The sequence below is a fragment of the Arctopsyche grandis genome, chromosome 6 (genome assembly GCF_051622035.1).
Source record: "Arctopsyche grandis isolate Sample6627 chromosome 6, ASM5162203v2, whole genome shotgun sequence".
NCBI lineage: Eukaryota > Metazoa > Arthropoda > Insecta > Trichoptera > Hydropsychidae > Arctopsyche > Arctopsyche grandis.
The window spans coordinates 5545929-5569710 of NC_135360.1; the positions used below are offsets into that span (position 1 = coordinate 5545929).

The following is a 23782-nucleotide window of genomic DNA, read 5'->3' on the forward strand; positions in this document are numbered from 1 at the left end:
ATTAAAAAAAAAAGATCTTATAAATATATTTTAATGAGTTAAAAATCTATCAGAAATATTATAAAAGTACCTATGTATATGTTAGTTGCTATTTTTTAATTTAAGATGTCGGCTGCTCTGCTCTGTCCCTTTCTCCTTCGTAGTGTGCGTGGGATGCGTGATGTGGAAAAAAGGGAGGAAATTGTAAACCAATGAAAACAGGGCGTAAATCTGTTTATGTATTGCGACTGTATTTTGTATAAATTATACAAAATACAGTCGCATCAAGCAGGGGGGAAAGGGGGGGAGTAAACAAAGAAACCACGCGTGCCTTTTGAGGTTAGCCACGCGTAGCTGAGTTGTCTGCCTTCTGAACGACAACTGAGACAGACCAGGCTTCCTATGGCGCACACCGGACGGATACTGGAGCTGGTCTCCAAGTATCGTCACAACCCATCACCAGTGGCCGAGCTGGTGATTTCGGTGGCGAGAAAAACTACGAGTTTATGCCGAAGCCGTTGGCGCGCGATTGTCAGTGGCCGTTAGGCCACAAAAATATATCGGACAAATCGTGGGTCGTAAGGCCACGAAATCTCGAGATTTGAGAATCTTATTTTCTGGAAATATTTGAATCTCGAGAATTCGAGATTTTCTTTTTTGTTTCGAATCTCGAGAATTCTCGAGAAAGTATAATTTTTTTTTTTTTTTTTTAGCTTTAGATTTTTTAGCATATAAAATCGACAACATCAAAAGGACACAAACACTAAATATGTATATCATATCAGGGGTTTATAACTTTATTAAAGACATGATGAAAGAAAGATATGGAGAGATACAATAGAACATTGAATAGAAAAGAAAGTAAAATTATATAAAAAAAATTTTATAAGAGAAGGCAGGAAAAGAAAATAAAAATATAAAAAAGTAATTTAAAATAGTAAAAAAAAACAATATGTAACAAAGAATTTTAAAAAATTCCCAGTTTCGCCACCCGGCTTTGCCCGTGTTTTTGTCACCGGACAAATAATAAAAATACTGAACATCTATGTATGCATATTAAAATACTGAATATACATTGATTAATATATAAGGAGCAAATACACGAATAAATAAATAATAAATCAAAAATCTTTGTTTTATGTGTGTTACAGTGGGGTCATATTGTCAGTGAAAATATATTTTCACTAGCGTTTTAGTGATATCATAACCGAATACTTTCCCACTAGTGACTAGTACGTACATGCACATATATGTAACTTTAAAATGGTGCGATTTCGTTGTGACATGTGTATATGCACTTATATTATGACCGGATAATAACTTACCGGACAAGTAATACAAATACTGACCATCTATACATATTACAATACTTCACAAAATGATTTACGAGTTAACAAGTATACAAATCAGTCAGTTTATTGAACAAAAACATGTAGTGATAAATTTAAAATATTCTCGATATTTTCGAGATTCTAATAAACGATTTCTCGAGATACGAGAATCTCGAATTTATCATTAATATTTTTTATAAAAATATTAATTATAATCGAATTTATAATTAATATTTTTATCATCTTACGATAGAATTTGAGCGCAAATATGTATAAGGAATCTTACACAAGACAAAAGTTCTACTTCCGGTCGTCGGATTTTGTTCAATTTTTTTTGTTAATTAAAATCACTAAATATTATACATATTAAATATCAATAGAATAAAAATAGTTAAATAGGTCAAAGAGTTAAAATAAATATTGTTACTACTTCCGGTTTACAAATTCTGACCAAAACCTTACCAGCTTTAAGTTAGTACATTTATTATGTCAAATATGTGCATAAACTTATTTAATTTCGTATTTAAAAAAATATATCAAGGGCCTTTTGGAAGTTTGTTTCTGCCCTCAAGAGGGAACAAAGATTTAATGAAATACAAATAGAGCAGTCACTAAGTGGAATACAATCCAGCAACCCACGTAGAGTTTATCGAGATTGTGCGGAGAGACTGTCGAGGTTGGTCGAGAATTATAGGAGCAACTCCAGCGTTCTCGATTATTTACGTGGGGTTGCTCACAATTTATCATTTTAGTCTGTGTTTTCGTTGATTGTTGGGATATGTTGTTTTGAATTGTTGTTATTGTGGTAAAATCAAGTTTTGCAAGTGATGTATCACCGCTCATGGTTATTGTGTAGTGAAAAGACTGATTAGCTTTAATACTATTGCATAAATCGCCACCCCATGAGTTTTATTTATATTTTAAATATTTGTATACCAGACCATTGATTAAATACTGTGTTTTCGTTGATTTCCGAATTGATATGTTGTTATTGTAGAATGAATTGTTATGTAACGACTGCCACTTAAAATCAAGTTTTGCAAGTGATGTGTCACCGCTCATGGTTATTGTATAGTGAAAATACTGCCAATAAATCACCACCCCATGAGTTTTTTTTATATTTTAAATATTTGTATACCAGACCATTCATTAAATACTGTGTTTTCGTGTTTATTAATATTTATCATAATTATTGTGTATTAAAAAAATTTCAAGACTCTATTTCTTTCAATTTTAAAAATTTTACTGTGTACTTTTTATTCCCATTATTTAAATAATTAATATACATTTACTTTTTCTTTATAATTTTCAACTTCAGCAAGTGGAGACTCTGTCTTCTACAATCTAAGACGAATTGTCGCCGGAAGATAAAGAGTGATATATATTTTCTAGTTTATTTCCGTTCGATTTCTTGTTTGAAAATAGATTTGAAATGTTGTTCAGTAAAACTCAAAGATTGTTAATGATAACAATGCCAGCTGTTCTCTAGAGTAAGTATCAAATGAAACACAATGTTTCCACAAATCTTTGACTTTTTCTAGTGTTCGGGTAAAAAGTATATATCTATATAAGAAAAATATTAACAGAGTACATATGTATAGTAAAAGTGTATTTACCTGTTGTAATATATTCTGTGAACGGTTTATTTATATAAGCACCGCTGTCAGCTGTCACCCGTTAACATGCGTAGTGCATACATTTTTTTGTGATGGCAGCTTTGCTTACGAACCGCAGCAACTAGGGATTGCAATCATTGATGTATAATATGTGTATTATACATCAATGGATTGCAATACTGAAAGTACCAGTACCGGTATTTGGCCGAAATAAGGCTTTGGTTATATCGATTTTAAAAAATTCGGATGTGACCAACCCATGACTTTATCTATGTATTTGAGGAATATAAGAAGGTCACAAAACAAAATTCGACAATTAAACATACATACACGTTGACACATACCGATTATGAGAGCATTTTCGATACAAATTGAGTGCAAATGTAGAGAAACTTACACAAAACCAAAGTTCTTCTTCCGGTTGTCGGATTTTATTCGAATTTTTTTTATTACTTAATAAATACCTTAACTTATATTGATGACCAAAATGAGCAATATGGCAAAGTGAATGAAAACGATCGGATAAAAGATAAGAGATATAAAAAATGACTTCTAAAACGAAAACCATGTGAAACGTATAAGAGGTTAGTAAAAAGTTTATAATATTGTTACGTATACTAAAAAGAGCCACCGAGCAGTTGCAATCGAATTAAGCCGAGGCGCATCCCTGAACCCCTTGCGACCGTTATAATTGGTTTCGAGGATTATCTCTAGACTAAGTGCTGTCGGCTAAACAATGATTGCACTTAGCGGCGATAGCGATACTCGTTCGCATTCCCGTGGAGTTCTCAGAAGTGACCAATACCGTGGGACTGAATGTCGTGGGAATACATATCCGAGTACGCCACTATAACAATAGGTAAACAAATTAGACGTCGAAGATGTCCTGAGAGATCTACCCTTTATAAGGCGGTACTTAGGCGATATCAAGCCATTCTGGACTGCAAGTGTGTGTATCTCCTTAATCATCAATAAATGCTGTGAGATGACTTTGGCCTTTTACTTGGATCCTCCACCCACCCCTACGCTACGTTTTTCCGACAAATGGGAACAGGAACGAGAACGAGAACATTGTGGCAGTAGCATTGCAACGCATACCGGGCTCAGTTAGTATAACAATAAATTCTGTTCACTGACAATCAGTTGCACTCGCTTTTGTACTTTCCATAATTAAAATACGTAGGTGTTTTAAACAATTTGGGTTGACTTGCACTAACCACAAATATGTATTACTAACCCCCACCATTTATTTTCTTAGTGGTACAGAATTCACCAACGTTTAGCGATTTTTTTCCAAATTTTTTTCCAAAAATCTTGACATGGTTAACAAAAATCGACCATCAAAATGTATCACTATATCAAAAAATATACGAACATTCGGAAAAATAAACGATACACATCTGTTTTTGAGACAAAATAAAGTAAAGGGGATCTTTCTAACGATTCGCTCCATGGGATGAACAATTTCTAAGAATTTTACCACCTAAATGCAAACCACCTAAAAACCAAAATATACTTGCTTCAAAATAATAAAACCTTTTTTTTTCAAAGCACATAGCAGCGATTATTTTATTAGTTACCCAAAAGTAACATACATAAGAAATAAACACAGCATTCATAGATCCATAGTATCTCATTAATCATTAAATTCATAATATTTTCTAAATTCACACTGTGGCGGCTTGGTCACGTTGGTCACCTTCCTGCGAGTGGGGACCAACTCGATTGTGTTCGAAGTTAACTACCTCACTCTGCCTTCAGCTGTCTTAAAAAAAACACGTGCATTAACATGCCAGTCGTCTCATTCGTTCATCCCCCATAACACTATTCCTTAATTTAGGGGGGCGAGTGCCCCCCCCAAATTACGTCCCTGAAAACAAAAAATTCATAATATTTTCAATTAATGTTAATTGAAAATCGGGATTTTGGGGAGGGGGTCCCTATCCTATGTTTCTATATACATGGATGTGTCTAGATTAGGAATAGATTTTATATTCAGAAACTGTTTAAAATTGTGTATTTAAATCTTACTATATCGTCGAAGTATAATCAAATGTTATTTTAAAAGTATGTATGAAGTAAATTTAAATCGCTGGTTGATGATGAATCGTTCTATCAAAATTGTTTTAAGCAATTCAGTTTATATTATTCACGGAAATTTGTTTATTCCCATTTTTATTTCAGTTAACCAGCGTAGTTGGGTAGTTGTTACATAGGTATTGGTATATGCATAATCTTGGGGTTGGAAATGGGCCCGGTAAAAGGGCCCACGCAAATGTTGAAACTTACATTTCGAGCCTAATAAAAAAAGTTAGCCGATCCTTGGGCTGTTAAAGCAGGTATTAGTTGTTTATGTATATCGTAAGAAATTTGTTTTGTTGAAATACCCAAACTCTATGTCCCAAAGTGCAAAATCCTATAAATTTTTACACACGTGAATTGGTTAAAAAGTTATTTAATTTTACTGAGGGCCCATATTTTCTAACGGATAGTGGGGCCCACATGCCATCGGCCATTGTATGGTCAGTCCGCCACTGTATGTATGTATATAGTATATACATATGTATATGTTGGTCGGCAACTCATTGTAAACTCCTAACAGTAACTGAGTTGATGAAGACGATGGCGTATGTATATTATCTCATATAAATGTTTGGTATGAAGTCATTACTAAAGTTACTCATCAGTCAGTACAAAATTTCTCAGTATTAAATGTTACTTTTGAACATATTCATATCCAAATATACATATCTACGCTACTACTGTTAAAAGTGCGACTTTCAAACAAAACATCCATATATAATACATAACTATATCATATTATATATGTATAATATCGCTATTATGTGTGTCTGTATGTCTATGTATCTGCGATAACGCTCGCCGTACTATAATAGCTAAACCACTGCCAACCAAATGTACCAATATAATATACAAATATAATAACAAAAGATAAATACTTGTATATACTGTTTGCTACCAATGTTTTCTCTAGGAAAGTCTCTCAGAATTTAGCGCCATCTATTGAAAATTTATTTAATTAATTAATTTTTCTATTGGTGTTTTATACTGTTAATATGCAGGTAGTTTTTACCTTTTTTTTCATATTAAACAATTAAATATAAATAAAATATATTCAAAAGGTATTTGAAAAAAATTCAACCGCGTGTGGATTGAACACAGGACCGACACATTTATTTTATTGATTTTTTATTTAATAACTTAATATGCCAACACCCATTCGATGATGTTTCATCGAGTACAACAGTTTTATAAATAATTAAAGTTCCCTAAAGACTATAAAGGCAGGATAGATGATCAGTTTAAATCCACGTTGCAGATAACAGATAAGAACTTAAAAAATTATACTGACTATCTTTATCTTCTTTACTAGGTTAAAATCTCGTTGAAAAACAAGTACTGTAATGTTATTTGTTTATTATATTAATAAAACGGAAATTTTCCATTGATTGACTTAATACGTAAATTATGCACGTTACATATGTACATACATATGTATGTATGTATGTACTTTTGCCACTATAATATATAGCCACATTTGCGTAAAAAATAACTTTTCAACTAACTACACAAATATTTTAAAGACATACATATGTATGTACATATATACATATTGTTGTAGGATATGCATTGACAGTGAAACCAAATCATCTTGCTAAAACATTTATTGAAATAATAATTACAAATTTATGTATATTTTTATTTCTTAAGGCTATTAACGATGGGATAATATAACATTTACTTTCCATTCACCAATTAAATTAATTACACAAATAAATTAAACAAATTATTTTTTCGCATAGAATACCCAAAAATGAAGCGTATTTTTGTTTTTCAATAATATTACTAACATTTCTTGGAAATATTGAAAAATATATTGTAATTACAATCAAATTATTTAAAAAAACATATTTTCAATTAAACTTAATTATTAATATCCATAGTTATAAAATTCATACCAACAGAAAAAAAAAACACATTTTTCGGGATTGAAATTCATTATGTCAAATTAAATCCCTAATCTGATTTATATCCTGATTTTTCTGGCTTTTTGGGTTTGCTGCGTTTCATTTAGCAGCAAACTTTTTCTGAAAATGTTTAAATTTTCTATGAATTACTTACATACATACAACATGAATTGCTTTCACAAAAAGTTAGCGCTTTTCAAACATTATTGCTTAGCCCACAAACAAAAGTTTACAACGATGTACCATAATAATGAATTATGGAGTTAATTATAATAATTGTCAAAATTATAAGCCAAATGGTTAAAAATATTCAATGTTACACTTAAAAATTTAACTAGAAACAATACATGTAGAAATGATTTTTAAACGAGCCGAGCCGTATGTATGGTTGGTCAAACTGCTAGGGATAAAATGTGTGTGTGGTATGCATGGGAGAGACCGGATGCGTGCTGTTATGGTCACTTGTTGGAGAGCAAGCCCGAAGACATGTTACAATAAATAGTCTGACACTTAATCTCTGCGCGTTTCGCTTGGAATCCTTCACATCCGGATCCTATATTTGGGGGCTTCGCCCGGGATGCCCGAAGACATTCCAGTGACAGCCAGGAGCGGTCAGACGACGACGTGGAGTTGTGACAGTTGAGGTTAGGACGCGCGATGACAGCTACGAACATAAAGACGACGCCGAAGACGTCACGCCACGCTACGATGATGATATCCACGACGAGAAAGACGACGCCAGTGGCAACGACGACGAGGGAGATACCACAGTTCAATTTCCGAGATCTGGAGGTTGGCTTCGGTCTGCCGAAATATAACGGCAGAAATAGCCCTATTGCATTGTGGATTGAGCGCCTCGAAGAAAACGCGCAAATCCTCGGCTGGACGGTGACACAACAGTTGGTGTATGGGCGAATGCTGTGTGAGGGGACTGCCAAGAATTACCTAGACTCAGAAACGGGCATAACCACGTGGGCGATACTGAAGAAAAGGTTGACCGGAGAGTTTGGTCATCAGGTGAATAGTGCGGACGTGCACAGGGAGCTAAGATTGGAGAAAAGGGGAAGATCGGAAGATAGCTTAAGCTATATCTACAGGATGAAAGGGATCGCAGCCAAGTGTAGCTTTATTGAGGAGGAAGCGATTATCGCATATATAATTGGTGGACTTGGGTTTGATAAGTGTGAAAAAATGATGCTGAGCGGGGCTGGATCTATCAAGGACCTGAAGACGCGAGTTACGCAGTGCGAGAAAATTAGAGAGGACGACGAACCCAGGGTGACGGGGCCCGTGAGAAACCGTGAAAACCGAGAAAGACAGAGTTAACAATGCTACAATTGCGGTGGACGGGGTCATTTAGCAGCCGACTGTAGGTTTAAGAAGAGAGAAACTCGTTGTTTCAATTGTAACGAGTTTGGGCACATATCAGCTCAATGTAACAGCACCAAAACAAAGACTGTCTTGACAATACAAGAAGAAATAAGAAAAGAAGTCAGTATCCCGGGTGCCGCCCTGTTGGGTAGCCCCATCACAGAACCCGTTCTTATGTGCATTGACGGCAACAAAGTGAAATTTGTTAATAAACCGTGTGTTTTGATGGAGGTTAACTTAGAACGGAGTCTGCCGAGGAGAAAAAAAGAGCAAGAGATGAGGGATCGTAAGGAAGTGTGGCAACAGGCATGTAAAAGACAATTTAAATGTCACAAAAGACCTTTGCAGCAACGGGCTTCACGAGAGATGTCTGCTCAAAGAGAACTCATTGTTTCCAATAATGAACAGGACGATGCGAACATGGCTGATGGAGGTGTGAACCTGGCTGATGGAAGTATGGACGGTGATGGATTGCAAAGAAGAAGACTTTGGGACTACGGAGACATACCGTCTTCAAATACAGATGAACCACCCAATGATCAATTTAGAAAAGGATCTAAGGATTATAGTCATTTGAAGAATTCTGAAGATGAGAATAAAGAAAAGGAGAAACATAAAGACAAAGAGAAAGATATGGCTAAATCACAAGAAGGTTTAAGGGACCCAGTCAAAATTTCAACACCGAAGGACACTATATTCACTTTCAAGCTCGGTCGTAGTCGGATTGATGTTACTTCAATGGAAAAGAAAATAGGACCATGGATTGAGAAAAGACTTATTGGATGTATCAGTGAGCCAGAACCAATATGTGTTGACTTCATTTATGGTAAATTACTAGCAGGAAATCTGTGGGGTGACGGCAGGTTCATCGGACGGTCAAGGAGAATCGCCGCGGGCATTGGATAGTATTTAAGTTGTACCGATGGAAGTGAAGTGTGCGTTAGTGAATTAGAGAATAAGTGAAATACCTGGAGGGGTTTTAGTTAAGCCTTACTTGTAATTTGATGATTGAAAGGTGTAATGTTTTATTGCTTATTCTAGTATTTTTTGGGAAGTGCTTTGTATATTGAATAATGTTTTAATTTGGTTACATGCTTAGAAGAATATAAGATAACTAGCTGTATTACCCGGCTTCGCTCAGTGTTTATAATATAAACCGCTTAAACATGACTAAGCTAATAGTAAACATTTAAATAAAAAAAAAAAAATTTTAAAATTAAAAAAAAAATAAAAAAAAATTAAAAAATAAATAAAAAAAAAATAAAAAAAAAATAAAAAAAAAATCAAAAAAAAATTTTAAAAAAATCAAAAAAAAAAATTTTTTTTTTTGCCTTCTAGGGCTTCGCCCTCGGCACCCCCCTGAGCCTTTGCCTTCTAGGGCTTCGCCCCTCCACGCCCCATGAGCAATTGCCGTTTAGGGCTTCGCCCCCATGATCAGTTGCCTTTTAGGGCTTTAGCTAATGCCTTTTAGGGCTTCGCCCCCCGCGCCCCCAAGATTAATTGCCGTTTAGGGCTTCGCCCCCCTTAGCTAATGCCTTTTAGGGCTTCGCCCCTCCGCGCCCCCATGATTCAAAGCCGTCTAGGGCTTCGCCCCCCTTAGTTAATGCCTTTTAGGGCTTCGCCCCCCGCGCCCCCAAGATTAATTGCCGTTTAGGGCTTCGCCCCCCTTAGTTAATGCCTTTTAGGGCTTCGCCCCTCCGCACCCCCATGATTAAATGCCGTCTAGGGCTTCGCCCCCCTTAGTTAATGCCTTTTAGGGCTTCGCCCCCCGCGCCCCCAAGATTAATTGCCGTTTAGGGCTTCGCCCCCCTTAGTTAATGCCTTTTAGGGCTTCGCCCCTCCGCACCCCCATGATTAAATGCCGTCTAGGGCTTCGCCCCCCCTAGTTAATGCCTTTTAGGGCTTCGCCCCCCGCGCCCCCAAGATTAATTGCCGTTTAGGGCTTCGCCCCCCTTAACTAATGCCTTTTGGGGCTTCGCCCCTCCGCACTCTCATGATTAAATGCCGCCTAGGGCTTCGCCCCCCTTAGTTAATGCCTATTAGGGCTTCGCCCCTCCGCGCCCCCATGATTAAATGCCGTCAAGGGTTTCGCCCCCATGATCAGTTGCATGATCATGATCTGCGCCCCCTTGCGCCCCCTTCGGGGCCCCATGTGGCTTAGCTCCATAAGGCGGCGCCCCATAAGGCGGCGCCCCATAAGGCTGCGCCCCATAAGGCGGCGCCCCATAAGGCTGCGCCCCATAAGACAGCGCCCCATAAGGCTGCGCCCCATAAGGTTGCGCCCCATAAGGCTGTGCCCCATAAAGCTGCGCCCCCTTTTGAGCCCCATGGGGCTGCGCCCCCGCGGGGGTGAATCCATTGAAACGAAAAAAACAAATCGGCGCCCATGGATCGAAAAAAAAAAATCGAATCACGTGTTCGATGACGTCACCGATCTACGGACGACGACGACGACCAAGGATATTTACATACAAAGTCTCTTTCCAAATTATAGATTAGATTGTGTTGAAATGTAAAAATTGATTTTTAGTGAAATGTGTAACGATTAATTTGTTATAATTGTAATTGTTATGTAAATTGTAAAATGATTGATGTATAAGTGTATTGAAATGTAATTGTGATGATGATTATCATTGTGATGTAAATTGTAATTGTGACAATTGAAAGCATGTTCAGAAGAATATAAGATGATTTTATGAAATGGAAGATTAAACATTGTTGAGGATGATAGAGGAAATGTTTTAAAAGAATGTAAGATGATACATTGTATAGAGTGGAAGATGAAATGTAAAAGAATGTGAGATGAAATGCTGTAAAAATATAAAAGACGAAGAATGTCATCCGAGGGCGAATGACAGTCAGGAATGACCGAATGTAGAAATGATTTTTAACGAGCCGAGCCGTATGTATGGTTGGTCAAACTGCTAGGGATAAAGTGTGTGTGTGGTATGCATGGGAGAGACCGGATGCGTGCTGTTATGGTCACTTGTTGGAGAGCAAGCCCGAAGACATGTTACAATAAATAGTCTGACACTTAATCTGTGCGTTTCGCTTGGAATCCTTCACATCCGGATCCTATATACATATATTAATTTTCAAACCAAGACTAATTAGAAAATTAAGCTCAGTTGATGGCTCTCTATGGAAGTTAGCTAAAGCGATTCGCAGGACAACAAATTCGATTCCTCCACTAGACGATGGAGGAATCACAGTGACGCATGATTGCGACAAAGCAGAATTATCATCAAAATCTTTCCAAAAACATCACACACTCACACAACATTACAATCACATACCAACGCATAATAAAGTCAACTGGTCCATTGAAATCATCACAAAAACTCCTACTAACTACTAAAAATATAAAAATGGTGCATCCGTGTGAAATCCAAAATATAATACGTAATTTAAAAATAAAAAGGCACCTGGGCGAGATTCAATAGATAATATCATAATCAAACAACTTCCATTTAAAGCCCTAGACTCATTATCTAAAATATTCAACGCATGATTATTCACCGGGTATTTCTCAGTATACTGGAAAACAGCCAACGTAATTCCCATACCTAAGCCCGACAAAAGCCCAAAAAACCCGGCCAATTATCGACCATTAGCTTACTTTGCACGCTTTCAAAAATTCTAGCAAAAAATAATCTACACTCGTTTACTCAAAGTCGTAAATAAGAAATTAATAAATGAACAATTTTGATTTCGCTCTGGACATTCCACGACCCAACAACTAACAAGACTAACTGAACACGTGACGAAGAACTTTAATATGAAGAGAAGTACCGGAATGGTATGTCTCGACATAGAAAAGGCTTTCAACACGGTTTAGCACGATGAACTCATTCATAAGCTCCTTATTAACAAAATACCAAACTACCTAATTCTCATCATCAAATCGTACCTAACTCATAGAAAACTAGTGGTTAGCGTAAATAATGAATTATCGTCTCCAAAAATAATCGCAGCTGGCGTTCCGCAGGGAAGCTTGCGTGGCCCACTCTTATTCTCCATATATATAAATGACATACCTATTCCAAAAAACTGTAACATAGACCTTTATGCAGATGATACAACTTGCTTCACAAGTAGCAAAAAACCAGACACTATTCGTAAAAACCTTGAATTTGCAATTAAAACAATGACGGAACGCTTCACTTAGTGGAAAATTCAAATTAATCAAACCAAAACAGACGCTATATTCTTTAGTGCTAGAAAGCATAAGGCAAGTTCAGATCTGAAAATCCCCTCTGGAGAAAGTTGAAATGGCAGTCAATAATAAAATATTTAGGAGTAACGTTCGATAAAATAATGAAATGGGCACCTCACATTGAGGCAGCGAAATGCAAGGCGATGCGGGGTTTATCCTCAATATACCCAATATTTAATCGCCATAGTTCTTAATCAACTCAAAATAAAATAAAATTCATATTACCATTATTAAACCTATGCTTCACCTGTGTGGAATAACGCCTCAAATACTAACCTTTCTAAACTCCAAATAATACAAAATAAATCCCTAAAAATAATTTATAATACACCCATATATACTAACTTAAAAAAACTGCATGTCATAAATAATATTCCGTTAGTTACAGACATTACTAACAAACTAACCAGTAGATTATATGACAGAATCACTAATAACCATACTAACACACTTGTGAAGAGTCTCGGTGATTACGACAAAATGTCTATACCCTTCAGGTATAAACACAGATTACCTAAACACAATCTGCTTTAGGTCATCGACATCGACTAGAGAGTCTTTAATTAATATTATGTATTAGATGTATTATGAGCATTTTTAAGAATTGTAAATAGGTTTTTTTCCTATTACGCTGTACATATTAACATTATAATAATATAATACTATGATTACTAACAAAATTAATTTAAAATTGTAAAATAGAAAATGATCAGTAGATCAATAGCTATTAAAATAGATATAAGATGTATTGTGAACATAATTTAGTAATAATAAAAAGCATTTAAAAATCAAAAATGAAAAAAAAACCAAGACAAAAAAAATTCTTTATGAATAAGTTATATACATACCTATTTGCAACTTTAAGCTTAGGTTTTTTCGTGACCAATTTTATTATAAAATTAAGTCCTCAGATAATTCCCAATATAAAGAATACTCTCGACATAGCGTTAAAGTTCGACATCTTTACATTATAAAGAAGCTACATGAATATTTAGTAGCTATTGGAAAGGTTTCTAGAACGATGAATTATACCTTTTCAATCTCAGCATCTTTCTGCAATAACGACGCTATTTTCTCAACCCATGCATTACATGTAGTTACATCGGATTCTAAATAAAAGTTTTTGCAATGTTCATTCAAGTTGAAAATGTTAAATTTACGTCCTTTTTTTTCTGGACATGGCAAATAACAGAGTTTATCCATTGGTATATAGTCTTTGTATGAGTAACTGTCGCCATTCTCTGACTGAAATTCGAATAAAATAATCATAAAATCAAATTAAAAATAGTACTGAAAATAATGAACTGATTAACATGTTTAACTTACATGTTCATTTACATGTTTAACTTTGACTGTGAAAACAAACATCTTTTCGAATAAGAAACAATACATTAATCGACTCTTTTTATTTTGCGTCACATTAAATTCATGATGCACTAACAGTTGACCCTGTAGCATTAGATTGAACTGTTGAAAATAAAATCATTGACAAATAAATAAAGGTATCAGTTATGTTGAAAGAAGTTTTTGAATCTTTTAAAATATACCAAGGTATACTTAATGTTGGATATTAGGATACTATTGTCGACCAGGGACAGCACAATTTTGATTGCATCCTCTGTGTCTTTAAAGGACTTCAAAATTTCATCATCGTTGATTTTTTCTGTCGCGAAATTAATTGTGCAGCTTTGCTTCTTTTTGGCGTACGCTTCGTAGGATTTAATGATATTTTTCATTATAATTGAATATTTGCCCAACCTTTGTTGTGGATCCAGTAAATACCCATTCAAATCCAAACTATGATTTAATATTCTTTTCATGGGCTTAAAAAACAATATAGTAATACATTATACGAAGATATTAAAATATGAAATTAGCAAACAACAAACCTACCTCAGAAAAGATATCAATTTCAATCTTTTTCCAATTAACATTTTTATTTACATTCACAATATATTCACAATACATTGTAGAAAATTGTTCCTGAAAATTAAAAGCAAAAATTTAGAATAACTTTCCGAAAACAAAATTAAGCTTAAAAATTAGTCTTAATTAATCTCTCTACACTATCATTGACTCAACTTGCAAATTTATTACAAACTTCACAAAATAAATTTTTTATCTTATCTTTTAGATTTCTTCCATAACTCTCAAGTTACGAAAACCGAAGCTATCACAGTTTTAATTTTAACTCACCTTTTCAAATATATTGGCGAGTTGTTTGAAATCAGTTTTTTGCTGCAAAGCGGGAAATATCTCATTTTTGTGAAACTTATAAATTTCTTCTATATTGCAGAATATTTTTTTTTTTGTAAAATTCGACGATGGTAGATTTTCTTGCGGTGTCCTTTCCATTAGTGGTATATATTTTTCGACGACTAATTCCAACCTTTCTAAATATTTCACTTCATTGTCAATCAATTCCTCAATTGCTGCATTCCATATTCTGTAAGCATTTTATATTCAATGTTATATAATAACTACATACACACGTACATATGTAGATATTTCATTAAAATATAATGACTATTTTATTTATTTATTTGGAAAATTTACAGTTTATTAAGTTACATAGATTGATAGTAAAAAAAAATAATTATATTAAGTGAACCATTAATAATTTTCACATATAGGTAAAAAAAAAGAAAAGCTCAAACATTTAAAATAAGAAACAAAAATGATAATAGAGTAAGATAGTTAGAGAAAACAAAAAGAAAAAAAATAGAAATAACATTATAATAAAAATATCAAAATAATAAGAATAATAATATGATAAAAATTATGAAATAATAAAAATAATATAATATATAACAAAAAACAAAAAGACAAAATAAATACATCAAAATAAAAATTCATAATCACAATCGTAAATTTTCAATAAAATTAATCATCAAAAAACAAATTTGCAATAATCACTCTAGCTTGTATAGCATTCATAGTAAATAAGTCAAACATAGAAATTGTTAAAATTAGTGTGTTGACGGTGGAGCTTGCACGCCAGATGAATGAGCTTCTTCCATAATTAGAAAAAGTATTAGGTATGTAAAGGAGCTCATTACATCTATGTAGTCATTCTATTTGGCACACGCAATGATAGTCTGCTCAATAATTGAGGACAGTCGATCGAGCCGTTAAGGATGTTCAAAATTGTTGAGATGTCAGCTATCTCCCTTCTTTTGACAAGTGGAAGTAGATGCTGACACCTACAAGCATCTTCATAGGAAGTATAGGATAATCCAAAACGGCTACTGAAGTACCTCAAGAATCTCTTCTGGATGCGCTCCAATCTATCTCTTGCACCAGAGTACTCTGGGTTCCAAACTTGGGATGCAAACTCAAGAATACTTCTTACGTATGCACAATATAGTATTTTGTATGATTTAATAGAAGTAAAGCATTTGGAGGACCGGATGACGAACCCGAGGGCCTTCGACGCTCGAGCTACAACATTGTCAATATGTTTACTAAAGGATAGATCAGAGTTTAAAAAGACTCCCAAATCCCTAATTTCCGATACCCTTGTGAGTCTATGTCCGTTGATTTTGCAATATATCCTGTTACATTGTCTTCTGATTGATCTGAAATCTAGATTAATTTACCGTTTTTCCTCGCACCCGGATTCCAATAAATTTTCCTGATTTGTGGACTGGTTTGTCTGCTCTCTGCGTTTTGTTTCGTCCCCTGACTTAATCGAGGACGACTCTGCGGGAATACGGTTTAATGGGCTGCTAGATTTGTAGTTTTTATGCATCTTCGAGTCTTCTTCGAGTTTTGCCCTAAGCCTGGATACAAGTCCCTGGGGACATACTTCTTTCGCAGCATTCGACTGTCTCTCGTTTGTGTTTGAGGGCCGACTGCCCTCTGATTTCACTTGGGCTGTAGGTTGGTTCACATTTTGTTGCTGCTGATTTAACGGCTTCTGTATGTGATACTGGCTCATGATTGTTGATGATGACTACTAATAATAATTAATCACAGGTGACGAAGTGCTCGCAAAACGACAACTCAATTTCAACAACCAACCGTGACCAACCAATCTATTATATATATACCCGATTGCATACCTACATTATCTATTAGATATGTGCTCTGGAAATAAATTAAGCCTTGAACTAATCAATCAATATAGTATTGTGATAGTTTTGATGTAATCAGTGGCGGATTAAGTGTTTCGGAGGCCACAGGCGCGACGTAATTTAGAGCCCCCCCCCCCCCCCCCCCACTAATCATAAAGTGACTTTCAATTGTGAATTGTAGGTATGTACATTATAAAAAACGTGTGTTATTTTGTATTTACAATTGTTTATTACATAATATAAATCTATTTACAAACTTATACAAACAAAAAATTATATAAACAAACATCTATGTATTTACAAACTTATACAAACAATCAAGAGAAAAAGGAAAACATTTTAAATGGGAACTTTTCGAGCTTTTGATGCCGAAAATTTATCTATTATGTTATCACAGTGTAATAAATGCACCCCATAACTTTCAATAAACATCATCGATAAATTATTTAAATTGTTTTGATTTAACGAATTCCTTAAACTATTTTTAAGTCGTTTTAAAACTGAAAACGAACGTTCGCCACTTGCATTGCTTATATGTACTATAGGAAGCGTTAGGAATATTCTTAAAATTGTTTCAACATTTGGAAACGTTGAAACAATTAATAATTTATAATTATCGACAGGATTCGTAATATTTTCGCTTTTGATATGTGTCAATATCATTGTTATATTTTGAAATTATTCTTTCAACACATTCGTTATTATTCTTAACTTATTCTTTCAAAACATTTGACTTATTTCAAAATTAAAAAAACAATTGAAAATCTTTAGGTAAACTATCCAGTGACGTCATTTGGGGGGGGGGGGGGGGCATGCCATGGCAGCTGCCATGTCTTAGTTTTGGAATAGTGTGAATTTAGAGAACAATAAGAATTTAAAGATTAATGAAATAATATGATTGTTATGTTATGTTACTTTTGAGTAGCATAAACTAGGCCAGAAATAGAATCGCTGCAATAAAGCTATGTAAAAAAAGGTTATATTTTGTTTTGTTAAATGGTATTCTTTGGGTAAAATTCTTAGAAATTGATCGACCTGTGGAGCGAATTGTTAGAAAGGTCCACCTCATTTTATTTAAAACTGAAACGGTAATTTGTTTATGACTTCCTTTCGTAGAATTAACGGAACCGAATCGTAAGAAGATTTACTTTAAGTGAAAGTCAACGATGGTATTCCCACTATTAATCTGCACGTGCATTAAACACGTGCAATTTTTTCAGGGACGTCATTTGGGGGGGGGGAGTATGGGGGGGCACTAGCCCCCCCTAAATTTAGGAATAGTGTGGATTTAATGATTAATGAGATACTATGGATCTATGAATATATGCAGTTAGATTAAGCGTTTCACACCCGGTGATTTCTTAGTCGTTCACATTTTTATACATTTGGTCTGGTCGGTGTAGCCGAGAGCTATGTTCTGGGACATGTGTAATGAAATTAAATATTTATAATATAATACTGATTCTTCAAAAGGTATAAAATTCCGACTGTTAAAATATTGATCAAAATGTATAAAAATAGCATTAATTTATATATAAGTCATATGAGATGATCGAAACATATGTATGTATGTAGTCATATTATACATAATAATATGTAAATTAAACATCCTCATTCAGCTGTCACTTTGACACATGGTTATAATATTACACGCTGTCCAGTTCACGCATTCGGCAAAGAGTTGGCCGAATCCGTGAACTGGGCAACGTGCTTGCATTTTTCACGCATTCGGCAATTCTCTTGCCGAATGCGTGTCATAGACAATTTCACGGATTCGGTGTAACATGTGCAAAGAATATTTTCCATTTTTATTCTGATATAAAAAAAAATCAATTTGACCAATTTTTGCCTGCCACACCTTAGCAAAAGCTGAAATGACGTCCCTGAAACTATCATAAATTGAGCTCCTTCTTGATACTTCTGAAATTAATGCATCGCAGATAATGTTATGAATATTTATTATAAAGTTTTCGTTTTGACTAAAATTAACTTCATCGCATATCTCTCCACATTGCAATTTTCTTTTTTTCCGTGTAGTGTCTTTATATTTATGATTTTCAGGGCTGCTTTTTGAACCTTTCCAGTGGTTGGTCTTCGTTCCTTTCAGAGAGCTGCTCATCAGTTCTTCTACAGGGCTGTTTTTCGGCCCTTTCAAGAGGTTGATACTCATTCCTTTCAGGGTGCTGCTCCTCAGTTCTTCTACATGGCTGCTTTTCGGTACAAACTCCAATATTTTATGGAAAAATGCATAGAAATTTCCGAATTATAATTTTTCTCAGAACGATTTGGAGGCCCCTTAAATTTAGAGGCCACAGATAAGCGCCAATTTTGCTGTTCGATAATCCGCCACGGTATGTAATATAGATTTGTTTACGGAATTATACGAATAGCGTTATATTTTTATAGTTTTTTTGAAGGATTCCAAATAACTTAACATTCCAATCGTTAAATTCATTATCTATATCTTACATATAAAACACTAATCTTACGTATAAAACACTAATGTTTGTATGTATGTATGTGCCATGCGTGGTTTGGGTGGTCGTTGGTTGGCTTCGTCGATGTTTGGGTGGGAAAAACACGTTCGATTTATTTATTTTTTTTGCGCAGGGGGCGCAGCCAGATGGGGCCCCACCGGGGGCACAGCCCCTATGGGGCCCCGCCAGAGGGGACGCGGCCCCCATGGGGCCCCTGTCGAGGGCGCCGCTCCTAATAAAATAAATAAATATATTTATATATATATATATTTTTTTTAAATGTTTTTTTTTTTATTATTTATTTTTCAATTTTTTTTTTTATACACCCCGGGCAAAGCCGGGTAATAAAGCTAGTGTTTGTATGTATGTAAAAATACACATCTGCTATGAATAAATATAAATTTTGGAATAATTTCAGGCGTATACCAAGCAATGATTTCAGGCGTATACCAAACAAACGTTACATTTTTATGGCTTTTCCCGCATATGCAATTTCACGTGTGAATTAAGAAAACTTTTTACAGCAAATGATTTTAAACAAATATTACATTTGAATGGCTTTTCCCCCGTGTGAGCTCTCACGTGGTTATCACGATTACGTTTACAAGAAAATGATTTTATACAAACGTAACATTTGTATGGTTTTTCCCCCATGTGCGATTTCACGTGTATACTAAGAGCACTTTTTACAGCAAATAATTTTAAACAAAAATTACACTTGTATGGCTTTTCCCCCGTGTGAGTTCTCACGTGGTTATCAAGATTACGTTTACAAGCAAATAATTTTGAACAAATGTTACATTTGTGTTGCTTTCCTCCAATGTGAGATCTCATGTGTGTATGAAGATTACTACCTTGTGTAAATGATTTTAAACAAATGTTACATTTGTATGGCTTTTCCCCAGTGTGAGATCTCATGTGGGCTACAAGTTGAACATTTTGAATAAATGATCTTAAACAAATATCACATTTGTACAGCTTTTCTCCCATGTGCAATTTCATGTGTACACCAAGAGAACTTTTTGCAGCAAATGATTTTGAACAAATATTACATTTGTATGGCTTTTCTCCCGTGTGAGATCTCATGTGTACAATAAGAGGATATTTTTGATCAAATGATTTTAAACAAATGTCACATTTGTATGGCTTTTCTACCGTGCAGGATCTCATGTTTGTACCAACGTTTAAATGAACGTCACGTTTGTGTGATTTAACCCCAAGGTGAGTTTCCTCAGAGACGCTTTTTTTTAAGGTACTAGATTTTAAGTCATTCGCTTCGTCGTTACAAATATTTGGTAACGAATCAACATCTGATTCATCCTCCCATATTAAATCTTCCAGTAAAACTTCTTCCGTCTTCACATTCAAACACTCATTCAACGTCAGCTTCGACGTTTCGTTGCTTTGAAGACAATCGTTTCGAAAACTGCTGAGCAATTCCAGAGTGTTGATACACGAAAGGCATATCGCATCTGGCAACCCGTCACCTCTCGTAACCTGCAAATGATAGGGACAGTAATGAATAATTAATTTGGAAGGTAATAGGTTAAAGTTACTAACCAGCAGCCGACAACAGGTTCGTATGAGCTGCGCCAGTGGATGAGGATTGTCGTGGATGGAGACAGTCGGAGCAGAACAAAGACAAAGTCTGCACTCCATCACGTTGGCAAAGTCTGCTGTCAAAACAGAATACTACTATTCACCGGTAAATTGTTCGAATACTATTCGCCGAATGCTATTCTAATGACGCTTTCTTCAAATGCAATACACACGAGTACTTTCCCACTACTGATAAGTCATTCGCATTATCATTCTGTAATTCTGTCAATCTTTCCCCTTCGAAAACCACGTGAAGGAAAATTTTTTCTTTATGTATCAATATTTTATATCAGCGGTTTCCAAACTGGGAGGCGCGCCTCCCTGGGGAGGCGCGGACAATTGCCAGGGGAGGCGCCAAAACTTTTTAATAAAAAAATAATTTTCATACCATAATGTCTACAAATAAATAAAACTTCATATCGTAGCTTAACAGTAAAAATTCAATGCATGAATGTTTATTTTTCTTTCATTTTTATATACACATTTAATTAGCAACCTTTCTCGAAGAAAACCAACATGAAGAATTTATGGTCGAACGAAATATTTTATTGTTAAACTTGCCTATTAAGTTGAAATTTTTGGAAAATTGAGCGGTTTAAATAGATCACAAATACATCCACTTTTTCAAAAAGACAAAGTAAAAGCTTTCATTAAAAAGTTGAAGTTATGAAATCAAATTTACAAAAGAATGAGTTAGATATGTTTTCATTTTCCAAAGATTTCTGGTCCACAGCCAATATTGAAGCAAGTTAAAATGTTTTTATTGACCACATAGATGGTTTAGTGCTGCATTTTTCCAATTATTTCAAAGACCTCCATTCCATTTAACTATCTACAATGAAGAAGACGAATTCGAGCTGACAACCATCGAAAAAGAAAAAGCGATAGCTCACTAAAACGAAAGTTTCAAAATGAAACCATAATTAAATTTTGGATGAATCTTAGTGTAGAGTATGAATCTTTGTATTGCAAAGCAATGCAAATGCTTCTACCGTTTGGAACGTCTTATTTATGCGAAACGGGCTTTTCGGCACTAGCTGCAATGAAAACCAAATATCGAGTCAGGTTAATAGTCGAAAAGGAATTACGAGTGGCACTCTCCATATTGCCCCCAAGATTTGATAAACTTTGTGCCAATAAACAAAAACATCCTTCGCATTAAATTTTGATGTGTTAGATGTAGTTTAATAAGTAATTTAATATAAAAATAAATATACGTGTTCGTATAAATTTATGTTATAGCAAAACCTTTTTATAATTCTGTCTATTGTAGTGTTCATTATTTTTAAATAAAAGTTTATGATTTAAAACGTGTCTATATTATTATATCTATTAAAAAATAAAATGAAGGGGGGCGCGGAAAAAAAAATTTTTTTTTAGGGAGGCGTAGTAGCATAAAGTTTGGAAACCGCTGTTTTATATAATCTATTGTTGTTGGTTAGAATTGTATGCTTTAATTTTCAGCCCCAAAAATGAGTGTTAGAAGTTTTTCCTGCTTTAAAATCATATTTTTTATCTATTGACAGCCCTCCCATCGTTTTAAAATCAGAAAATAAATAAAAGATGCCCAATATATAACAATAATGTTTGACGAAACAACTGATATTGCAAGTCTGTCTCAGTTTTCTACCGTATTTCGATATGTAAAAGAATGAGACATTCAAGAAAGATCTCGGCTTTCAGATGTGAGCAAAAATCGTTCAGCTTCAGGTTTATGTGAACATGTCTTTAATGTATGTACTTGAAGAATTTCAATGTGCATATAAACTTGTAGCTCAAGGATATGATGGGGCAGCAACATTTTCCGGTCACTTTAATGGTTTGCAGTCGCTTGTGAAAATGAAGTGCCCCAATGCAATTTTCATTAATTGCTAGGCACATCGACTAAATGTACTATCTCATTCTGTAATTTTTTTGTAACCTAATATATAATTTGGAAAGAGACTTTGTATGTAACATTGGTTGGTTGGGTGGGAACAACACATTCGAATTATTATTTTTTTCGATTCATATGCGCAGATTCGATTTTTTTCGATTCAAAGGATTCGAAGTCCCCACGCGCAGCCACCAAATTTTGGTATACATGTAATTTCGAAAGAGACTTAATATATATGCTTGTTTGTTTGTAACAGTCAATTTAATAAAAAAAACAAATGAGTATTCAAATAAATTTATATAAAATAAAACTATTCAAATAAATTTAATAAAATGTTTACTATTAGATTAGTCATGTTTAAGCGGTTTATATTACAAACACTGAGCGAAGCTGGGTAATTTATTTATTTATTTGGAAAATTTACAGTTTATTAAGTTACATAGATTGATAGTAATACAGCTAGTGTAAAATATTTTCCAAAATACTGAATGGCTTTCCATCATTTTTTGCACATTCCACTAAGCGCATGAACGCATTGATTGGATCCGAAGTTAAAAACGGTTTCCATGTTTCTAACACAAGGTGGAATTACAACTCCAGAATTGTTAACACAGTTTATGAAAATAATCTTGAACTCGTCACATTTTTAAATAATATTATTGATAATCCAGATAATTGGGATTCCAATCCTTTATGGCTGCCAATGGCTTTGTAAACGTGTTTTAATATTTCGACATTTCTTTTCCATTGGAAATTTTCAACGATACTTTTGCGCTGACAGACACTTTATTTAATATTCTTCAGTAAAAATCTTTTGATATCAAATACTGCATAGATAAAGTTAAAGAAACAATCTCTTTTAAAAGAAAAGAGAAATGCCGCTATCTGTACGATTAATGGTTGTCTCATTTTCCTACCACATAATAGCAGCCTGGACGGGTAGAATGTTTGTTTGTTTAAAGTTTAAAGAATATTCAAGACTGTATTTTTACAATTCATGAGTTTAAATTTGTAACGGTCAATACGGTCAGCTCTCATTTACAGATCAATAACAGCGTGGTGGAGAGAGTGGATGGTTTTAGATATCTTGGGTGCTATCTGGGTGAAACGTGTGAAAGTGGAAAGGAAATTCGCGTTAGAGTGGAGCAAGCAAGAGCTACATTCTTGAAATTGAAAAAAGTCCTAACCACACGTGATCTCAGTATAGCACTCCGACTGAGACTTCTACGATGCTACGTTTTCAACATCCTTC

The 23782-nt window shown here is 34.5% G+C and overlaps 5 protein-coding genes across 6 annotated transcripts in view; 1 reads left to right on the forward strand and 4 right to left on the reverse strand.

Moving 5' to 3' along the window:
- Nucleotides 1-23782, reverse strand: part of LOC143913042 (uncharacterized) — a 253269-nt gene that overhangs the window by 131461 nt on the left and 98026 nt on the right. The gene's annotated exons all lie outside the window — the stretch shown is intronic.
- The window catches only part of LOC143912989 (dipeptidyl peptidase 9), a 557546-nt gene that overhangs the window by 92103 nt on the left and 441661 nt on the right, over nucleotides 1-23782 (forward strand). The window lies entirely within an intron of this gene.
- Nucleotides 1-23782, reverse strand: part of LOC143913038 (uncharacterized) — a 139747-nt gene that overhangs the window by 10684 nt on the left and 105281 nt on the right. The gene's annotated exons all lie outside the window — the stretch shown is intronic.
- LOC143912536 (proto-oncogene DBL-like) lies at nucleotides 6602-16442 on the reverse strand. Its single transcript, XM_077431821.1, has 7 exons — nucleotides 16102-16442; nucleotides 14699-14948; nucleotides 14396-14485; nucleotides 14050-14325; nucleotides 13829-13969; nucleotides 13535-13747; nucleotides 6602-7035 (listed from the first exon to the last, which is right to left on the reverse strand). Exons 1-7 carry the CDS (start codon nucleotides 16440-16442, stop codon nucleotides 7015-7017), a joined length of 1332 nt encoding a protein of 443 aa, XP_077287947.1. The 3' UTR covers nucleotides 6602-7014.
- LOC143913030 (uncharacterized) lies at nucleotides 19375-20816 on the reverse strand. Its single transcript, XM_077432536.1, has 2 exons — nucleotides 20616-20816; nucleotides 19375-20552 (listed from the first exon to the last, which is right to left on the reverse strand). The coding sequence occupies exons 1-2, from the start codon at nucleotides 20712-20714 to the stop codon at nucleotides 19524-19526; spliced, it is 1128 nt and encodes a 375-aa protein (XP_077288662.1). The 5' UTR covers nucleotides 20715-20816; the 3' UTR covers nucleotides 19375-19523.

Excerpts from the sequence above, each read along its gene's own strand:
- LOC143912536 (XM_077431821.1), bottom strand. The coding sequence starts at position 16,442 with ATGAGCCAGTATCACATACAGAAGCCGTTAAATCAGCAGCAACAAAAT. Across the intron at positions 14,326-14,395 it reads AAATTGATATCTTTTCTGAG|CCCATGAAAAGAATATTAAA; the intron begins GTAGGTTTGTTG and ends TTGTTTTTTAAG. Across the intron at positions 13,970-14,049 it reads CCAACATTAAGTATACCTTG|TTCAATCTAATGCTACAGGG; the intron begins GTATATTTTAAA and ends TATTTTCAACAG.
- LOC143913030 (XM_077432536.1), bottom strand. The coding sequence starts at position 20,714 with ATGGAGTGCAGACTTTGTCTTTGTTCTGCTCCGACTGTCTCCATCCAC. Across the intron at positions 20,553-20,615 it reads GAACCTGTTGTCGGCTGCTG|GTTACGAGAGGTGACGGGTT; the intron begins GTTAGTAACTTT and ends TATCATTTGCAG.